Source organism: Ursus americanus, chromosome 3 (genome assembly GCF_024610735.1).
Source record: "Ursus americanus isolate L20-20 chromosome 3, mUrsAme1.1.p, whole genome shotgun sequence".
NCBI lineage: Eukaryota > Metazoa > Chordata > Mammalia > Carnivora > Ursidae > Ursus > Ursus americanus.
Genome location: NC_142129.1, coordinates 65,320,590 through 65,329,833, shown reverse-complemented (window position 1 = coordinate 65,329,833; position 9,244 = coordinate 65,320,590). Strand labels below are relative to the sequence as shown.

The 9,244-nt window shown below is 41.5% G+C and overlaps 1 protein-coding gene across 1 annotated transcript in view; it reads left to right on the top strand.

Annotated features, from left to right (window-relative positions):
* Positions 1 to 4,442: 4,442 nt before the first annotated feature.
* SDHAF3 (succinate dehydrogenase complex assembly factor 3) overlaps positions 4,443 to 9,244 on the top strand; it is a 63,985-nt gene continuing 59,183 nt past the window's right edge. The window contains exon 1 of the mRNA XM_045793196.2: positions 4,443 to 4,710. Coding sequence (XP_045649152.1) covers positions 4,537 to 4,710 — 174 coding nt within the window. The 5' untranslated portion in view covers positions 4,443 to 4,536. The remainder of the gene's footprint in view (positions 4,711 to 9,244) is intronic.

The following is a 9,244-nucleotide window of genomic DNA, read 5'->3' as shown; positions in this document are numbered from 1 at the left end:
CTTTTTCTGATGCATGTAAGTGCACAATTAAAAGCTAAACAAAATCCAGCGACACAAGTTACATAAAGCTGTATCTTAATACAGAGAAATAGGAAATGTAAATGTATGGGGGCCTGGCTGGCTCAGTCAGAAGAGCGTGCGACTCTTGTTCTTGGGGTTGTGGGTTGAAACCCCACATTGGGTGTAGAGATTACTTGAAAGTAGAATCTTTTTTCCCCCAGTTTACTATTATTTTTTTAACTCACTGATTTTTCTCTATCTCCTTTGACCTCAAAGTTCTCCATCTGCTTGTCAAAAAATTTCTCTAGCGGCCTCTTCTGTGTTTGTTTGTGCGGGAGTTGGTCTGCACAATACTACACTGCACAGAGCAATTCCGTTCATCTTTACGAGTATGGGTATATTGTGGTTGTTATGTTTTGTGTGCCCTGAAAGGCTTACACAGAGTTTTGAGGAGTTTCCCCTTTCTTTTAAAAGTCCTTTAAGAGCAGGGGAGCCTGGATGGTGCAGTCGGTTAAACGACTGGCTTTTTTTTTTTTTTTTTTAGATTTTATTAGAGAGAGAGAGTGAGAGAGAGCACGCAGACACACACACACACACACACACACACACACACACACGAGCCGAGGGGTGGGGGGCAGAGGGAGAAGCAGCCTTCCTGCTGAGCAGGGAGTCCGGTGTGGGGCTCAATCCCAGGACCCTGAGATCATGACCTGAGCCGAAGGCAGTCACTTAACCAACTGAGCCACCCAGGCGCTCCGGAGCTGACTCTTTTTTTTTTTTTTTTTAAATGATTTTTTATTATATTATGTTAGTCACCATACAGTACATCCCCGGTTTCCGATGTAAGGCTCGATGATTCATTAGTTGTGTATAACACCCAGTGCACCATGCAATACGTGCCCTCCTTACTACCCATCACCGGTCTATCCCATTCCCCCACCCCCCTCCCCTCTGAAGTCCTCAGTTTGTTTCTCATAGTCCATAGTCTCTCATGTTTCATTCCCCCTTCTGATTACCCCCCCTTTCTTTATCCCTTTCTTCCCCTACCGATCATCCTAGTTCTTATGTTCCATAGATGAGAGAAATCATATGATAGTTGTCTTTCTCTGCTTGACTTATTTCACTTAGCATTATCTCCTCCAGTGCTGTCCATGTTGTAGCAAATGTTGAGAACTCGTTCTTTCTGATAGCTGAGTAATATTCCATCGTATATATGGACCACAGCTTCTTAATCCAGTCATCTGTTGAAGGGCATCTCGGCTCCTTCCACAATTTAGCTATTGTGGACATTGCTGCTATGAACATTGGGGTGCATATGGCCCTTCTCTTCACTACGTCTGTATCTTTGGGGTAAATACCCAGTAGTGCAATGGCTGGATCATAGGGTAGCCGGAGCTGACTCTTAATCTCAGCTCAGGTCTTGATCTCACCCTCATGATTTTGAGCCCTGCATTGGGCTCCATTTGGGCATGGAATCTACTTTAGAAAAAAAAAAAAGTCTTTCCAAGCAATTATTTCAGAGTGGATATGTGTCTGCTTCTACTTTTACAAAAAAATTTGGAGGGAATCTGGGAAAAACATGATTAAATTAGTAGAAGTGGAAGGTACTGAAAACGACCTAACCCAGCATTTAGCATGTAAGACAATCAAGACACAGAGTGGTTGAGTGACTTGCTTAATAACACACAGGAAAAAGAAACAAATAGAGGAAGGACAAAGGAAAGGCCTACATAAAGTGTACTGATCCAGCTTAGTGGCCAGGAATGTAACTCAGATCTTATTTTCAATTCATGGCTATTTTGACCCTAAGAGGAAAACTGGTCAGCCAAAATTGGAAGGTCAAGGAATCAGAGAAAATTTTGTCCTCAAAACATACCTCACTGTCCAGCTCATTGTAAAAAAAAAAAAAAAATAAAGGCCATCTATTATTATAAATGTTGTTACTTGATTCCTCTTCCCAAGGCCTAACCGCTATGTCTTGGCTTCTCTCTCTCTCATCGCTTGCCATTTCTGAGTATTGATTGACCAATGTTCTGTGTACCTTTCCTGCTCCCTTAAGGCTGAATTAAGTCTTTTATTGTCATTTTTTATTAATTCATTGGCAGAATGTTTTTTCCACATTTTTATAAGAGCCTTGGCTCTGAAAGAAGTATTTATTATACACGTAATTTAGCCCCAAAGGAAACCAGAAAAAAAATAAATTGGAACAAGAAATTAATTTTCAATTTATAGGGATATTAACAGATGAAGGATGGTTAAAAAAATTTCCTGGAGTAAAATAACCACACTGCCATTCAATTCTTGCCATTAATGTGGTTTGTCATAATACCAAATTAAATCCATTTCTAAAAAATGTTCTGTGCCCTTTTAAACAAATATATTTCTAAATTTTAAGCAGAAGGAAAAAGTCCATTCAAGATAATCAATATTAGAATACTTACTATTTGTCAAGTACTGTGGCGGGCCCTGAAAAGGACACTAAAATGAGTAAGTCCCTGCCCTTGCTAGCAGGGTGTGTGTCTTCTTTGTCTTTCAAAAAGTTTTTGCACAGAGAAAAGTCTGTGAGGGAATCACATAAATTCCTATTCTCTTGCCCCTTCATCACCTGCAGGTCATATGAGTCATTTGACACCCTCAAAATCACAAAATGCCTGCCCTCATGGAATCTGTGTTCTAGGTTTTGTGTGTATATGGGGGGGGGGGACAATCAGCAAGTAAGCAAAATTTGTGTTTTAGAGAAAAATAAAGCAGAGAGGGGGCTTAGGGAGTTCTTGGCATGGTGATGTTGTAATTTCAAATACGGTCACCAGGCAGGGTCTTAGAAGGGGACCCGAAGTAAGGAGCTGGGTGAAATGAAGGTGTTAGACAAGAAGCTATACATGTGGCAGAGCATTCCAAGCATAGGGACCAGCAAGTGCCAAGGCCTTCAGTTGGGAGTGTGCCTGGCCTGTTCAAAGATGACCGGTGTGTCTGGAACTGGCCAACTAGGGAGAGAGCAGTAGGAGAGAATTTAGAGAGCTAAGAAGTAGAGAGACTTTGGGTTTTACTGAAGGATTTTGTTGAGCCGAGGAATAACATGATCTAATCTACAGTTTAGGTGGATCACGACGAAAGTTGATCATGGCTGGAAGCAGGAACACAAGAAGCTACCACAATATCAGGAGCTGTTGACGGGAGAGAGAGACAGTTGTGGTTGTGGGAATGCTGAGAAGTGGTCGAGTTCTGCATATATTTTGTTGGTGGAGCCATCAGCATTTGCTGAAGGACCAAAGGTGTGATGGAAGAGAAGGGAAGACGCCAAGTTGCTGCCAGCTTCAGAAAGCACTCACACTCTCAGTATCACTTTTACAAAAGGTGATTTTTAAATGTCCTGATTTTATGTTTTTAACTCAGACAATTTAATCAGCATCTCCAGGATCGTGGAAAAACCACATTCGAAAAATATTTCTGGGGGGCTGGGTGACTCAGTTGGTTAAGGCTTCCACTCTGGATTTCCACTCAGGTCATGACCTCAGGGTGTGAGATCGAGCCCCGGGCTGGGCTCTACTCAGGGGGAGTCTGCTTGAGATTCTTTCTCCCTCTCCCTCTACCCCTCCCCCTGCTCTCTCTGTCTCTCAATTAAATAAATCTTTTTTTTTTTTTTAAGATTTTATTTATTTATTTGACAGAGAGAGAGAGAGAGACAGCCAGCGAGAGAGGGAACACAAGCAGGGGGAGTGGGAGAAGAAGCAGCAGGCTCCCAGCAGAGGAGCCCGATGTGGGGCTTGATTCCAGGATGATGGGATCACGCCCTGAGCCGAAGGCAGATGCTTAACGACGGAGCCACTCAGGCGCCCCCAATTAAATAATTCTTAAAAAAAAAAAAACCAAAAACCCGAAATGTTTCTCTACGATTCTTCTGCAGCCAATTTGACTTGAGCTAATGAAACCTGCTGGCTCACGGCTTCAGTTAAATGAAAGAGGCTGCACTTTCAGGGTACAAATTAGGAGCACAGCACTGTGCAAAGTACGTGGGTAGGTGGGCTCCTGAAAGGAGAGATTATCCTAATCCCACTCTGATCCCTCTCGGAGAACACAGCAACACTCTAAGACACCTGAAGTGGGTCTAGCCAACCGTGGAAGACTTCCTGGAGGAGCCCAATTTTGATGAAGGCTTCTTCAGGCCTTCATCAGGAGAGAAGGGTAAGATGAATGGAAAAGAGGATGCGGTGTCACTGAGCGGGTGACAAGAGGCCCACGCCCGACCTCTGGTTGGCTGCTTCTCTCGCTTGGACAAGTCGGGCTTTAGCAGCCGGGCCGCACTGCAGGGACATCTCCACCAAGGCCACGCCCCCTCCAGGCAAGAACCCGCCCATTTCCGCGTCCGCCACTGCAGCTCGGTTTCCGGAAGGTCCTGATTTTAGGGCGGACCAAACCGGATGAAGGTCGCGCGCCCTCTTCCGCCCGTGTTCCGGTTTACTAATACCCGGCTTCTAAGTGAGGTGGGCACGCTTCGTTCCTTTGCGCAGGCGCGGTGTGCGGTCCACCCGCGGGGCTATGCCGGCCCGGCACGTCTCGCGGGTCCGGGCCTTGTATCGGCGCATCTTGCTGTTGCACCGGGCTCTACCCCCAGACCTCAAAGCCCTTGGCGACCAATACGTGAAGGACGAATTTAGGAGACATAAGACCGTTGGTTCTGACGAGGCCCAGCGTTTCATGCAGGAATGGGAGGCAAGTGAATGCCACCTTTTCTTCGCCCCAGACCCGCTGAGGTGTCCCGGTTTGCCCCTGTGAGAGACAGCCTGTCCCTGCTGGTTTCCCCCGGCGCTACGCAGGGTCCAACAGCGGCAGCCTGTTGCGTTTGAATTAAACAGCGCGAAGCTGTTCAAACAGTACTTCCCAAAGTTAATATACCGAGCCTGTTTCTCCCACCGGTTCCTGGCTGGAGCTGATCCCGTTACCTCGGCGTCCCCAATACAATTCATCCTTTTGAGCTCCTGCGCGTGCCAGGCGCCGGAGGGGTGAGGATGGGAGGTTTCAAAATTGAATAAATCACCTCAAGTAGCTTTTTGCCACTCCAGTGCCTTGCAAGTAGCAAGCGCCTGTTAATAAAGTAATGGCTTTCTCATTACCTAGTTTTCAGACTTAGAGGATTGTTTCCATAATTACTGTTTTTTAAATTTCCGTGCTCCTTCTTGGGTCTTAATGTTCTCAGTTGACTGAGACAGATATTGGATGCGACCACAAGCGGTAGAGGAGAAAAATGCTCAGAGTTAAGTCAGGTGAAAGTTGATTTCTCCGGCGTCTCAAGTTGCGTTACTTTGTTATATTGCTTTGTTATATTGCTCTGTATCGTTGCACTGAATCTCAGACACATGCATGAGGAATTAGCCCTTTGACTACCTACTCTTTTTTTTTTTAAGTGAGGGCAAAAGATATTTAGAGTATTTCGTGGGGTTGGGGACCTAGCAGCATTGCTCTTAGTTATGATTTGCAAATATCAAGAAATGAATGAATTGGAAATTAGAGCGACATCTCATGTATTTGAAAGCGTGAAGTAGTGTCGGTAAAAGAAGCCTAAAAAATTGATGGCTAGATTTTTTTTTTTTTAATTATAAAGGTTATGGTTAGGGTGAACACAGACCTTTTTCGCTGAATCTTAGAATTCTTGATTGTAGCTTGCAGGAGGGTTATTTAGGACAGTCTTGAAATTTAGAACTTTAAAATCATGTGTGTTAGCAGTAATTAGCCTGCATGGAGCCAGGATAGTTGAATCTTCAATGCAAATTGCTTTCTTTTAATATGGTAACTTGGTTTTAGAGCCAGAAGAACTGGATTCAAATTCTGGAATTTGTTAAATGTCATATCACTTAATTTTTCCTAGTCTTATTATTTTCTTATCTGTGAAATAATAACAGTATTTATGCACCTCTAAATTAGTATATGTAAGCTCCCTTAAAAGCACTTTGTAAATTGCGAATTGCAGCAAATCTGTAAGAAATTAGTGTTAAGTGACATCTTTTAAGCCAGGTCAGTTTGTGGCAGGACAGGAAGGAGAGTCTAGCTCTGTTTGAGAAGAAATAAGGGCACTTTGAGAGTTCCTAAAGTAAAAGAACTTGGAAGGTTTTTAGCAAAAGAGTAGAAACTCAGAATAAATTGACAATACGCTGGAGGAGAGAGATGCATAAAAAAAGCAAACAACCGGGTAAATGTGTTGATCAACCGAGGAGGTTTGGTATCAGGAATTCAGCTTTTTCTTTAAATAATTTTAGACTTAACGGAAGAGTTACAGAGACAGTACTGAGTTCCCTGCATACATCCGACATCCAGCTTCCCTATATGTTAACATTGTACATAACCATGGTGCAGTTATCAAAAATAAGAAATTGACATAAAAAAGAAATAACGTTACTGCAGTGATATTAACTATAGGCTTTATTCACATTTTGCCAGTATATCCACTAATGTTCTTCTGTGCCAGGATCCAATCCAGGATCCCACGTTGCATTTAGTCATCCTCTCAATTTTCTCTAGTCTATGACAGTTTTTCAATCTTTTCTTGTCTTTCATGTGTTTGACACTTTTTGAAAAGTATTGGTAAATTATTTTGTAGACTCTCTCATTTGGATTTGTCTGATTTTTTTTTTCCTCATGATTAGATTGATGTTGTGCATTATTGGGAGGGATACCACAAGGGTGATGAGTTTTTCTTAACACACGTTAGAGGGCACGTGATATTGATATGACTTACTTGTGATGTTAACTGTGATCACTTGGTTAAGTTTCTCCACTGTGAAGTGACTCTTTTACTTTTTGAAATTAGTATATATTTTGGGGGAGATACTCTGCAGCTGTACAAATATCCTGTTTCTCAAATTTTGCCAACTAGCTTAGCATCATTTGATGGATCTTGCCATTGTGTTCTCATGGTGATTTTCTATTTCCCGCATTCCTTTTGAATTTATTTATTGGAAAGTTTCTGTAGGTAAGCCTTGTCCCTTATTCCTCATTACTGATCTAACCTTTCCACTTATTTTTTGCAATGCAGAAAAGTGTATTTAAGGCTAGGGCCTTGTAATTAATGAGTTAGCAGCTGGGTAAAGTTTAGTTTCAACCTAGTAATCTAACTATTTGGATAAAGTAATACTCACACTTGCAAGGCAGCACAGTCTAAGCCTGGGAGTTGGAAGGGGTGGTGTGGATTCTGCCAAGAGAGCCAGTTTCTCTTTTTCAAGGATGAAAGATAGAGAAGATTCTAATGACTTGGAGGGGAGAACGTGTTGGTTAGGGCAGAGACACTGGAAAGTGATATCCTTCAGTCTTCTGGGCTTTTCCCTGCTACATGTTCTTCAAAACATCTAATTTATGATTATGTTATACCTGTTGTGACTAGTTATGGCCTGGATTTCTGTTGTTTTGGTTAATGATGATTACATATTTGGCACACATGAGTATTACTAGCTTGATGCTTATGTTTCTGTCAAGCTAATTGAGAGTAACACAGTTGTGGACTTCCTGTGCTTTGTGGACTTTGGGTTTTGATACTCTCTCGCTTCTAAAATTACTTATGAACTTGAATGGATTCTGAATTTGTTTTACTTTACGGGGCGAACTTCGGTATGGGTCCCTCTGGAGAAAAGAGAAGGGAAAGCTCAGGCATCTTAGAGCCCCCACCATTAGGAGGAAAGTTCTCTGTTCCTTTCATTTGTAATCAGGGAAAACTGTGGCAGATAATAGAGGGAATTCAGCTGGGGAAGTTTCTGTTCCAGGACCACTTAAGGGAAGGTAGGAGGAAAGTATTTCATTTTATCTTAAGGATAGAAATGTATATGCTTATTTACAGAGTAAATAGTGAATTTATATAGTATTTTACCATAAGAGGAAAATAATGTAGGTTCAGAGAGATGTTGGGAATATTTGTAGGAGAATGTTTGATATCTGGTTGGTAAAATATTTATTATAATCTTAAGTCTTTTAGGAGGCAACTGTTAGAAGTGGAATTGGGGCTGGATAGATCAGGGGTCTTATTTATCATGGCATTTTTAAAGTTCTAACTGCTCAGTTTTGAAGAATAGCTGATTTAGGTAATTCTTTTTTTTTTTTTTTTTTCTCTGCCTGGCTGGTTGTGGAGAGAAGAACTTCATACCATGTGTTTTCTGGGAAATTAGAATCAGTGTTGAAGATTAAATATCAAGTAAAACATGTTTATGTTATGAGATGAAGGGTAGAAAACCGTGAGCTCTCAGGAGCCACTCTGAAGAGACTCCATGCGTTTAATTTTTCCTTTTCCTCCCTGTTTATGTCTACTGCTTTCTTGCCTGGTTTCTTTTGTTTTTCTTAAGGAGCTGCTTTGCTCTGAGTCTGTTGGGGGATGTTTATAGAACTTGTTTCTGGAAAAAGCCAAACGACTTACACATTCTATAAGTAGTTATTGACAACGTCTTATCGCCAGGCAAAGTGCTAGGCATTGTGGGACACAAAAATTAATAATAATTGTATTTTACTTTCACGGTGTCCAAAATTTAGTCTATATTAGACAATTATAATACAGTATGAATGTGTGTCTGTTAAATGTGATGGGAGCAGGTAGGGAATGGAGGAAGTTGAGGGCCACATACAGTGTCTGAGCTGAGCCTTGAGCAAGTCAAAGGTACCATGTCATGAAAAAAACTTTCTAGGTAGAGGGAGTAACATATGCAGAGGTATTGAAGTAAAACAGTGTGACTTTTTCCAGGATCTTCAGTGATGTATTTAAAATTTAGTGTCTTAAATGAGATATTAGGAAGAGATAAAGCTAGAGAGGTGGGAAGAGACAGGATATTCTAAGGATTTTAGGTTTTTATTTAGAATCACTGGAAGATTTTAAGCAGCGGTGAAATGATTCAAATTATATTCTAGAAAGATTGCTTTAGCAGAAATATAAAGGAATGATTGAAGAATGAGTCAGATTGAAGGTAGGGAGAACTGTTAAGAGAGATGTAGTAGAGATGTACTTACGTGTGTGTGTGTGTGTGTGTGTGTGTTGAGAACGCAGGGTATGGATGTATGTGTTACCTTTTATAAGGTAGAATGAGACTTAACTTGAGGACCCACAGAGGATTAGTGAAAGGGGAGGAGATAGAATGGAAAACTCTCAGGTTTAAGAACATGGTACCATAACCAGACTAGGTATTTAGAAGGAGCAGGTGAAGAATGAATACAGTATAGTATATATTGTGTTAATCATTCTGGTGGGGCAGTCAAATGGAGATGAGATATATTAGTC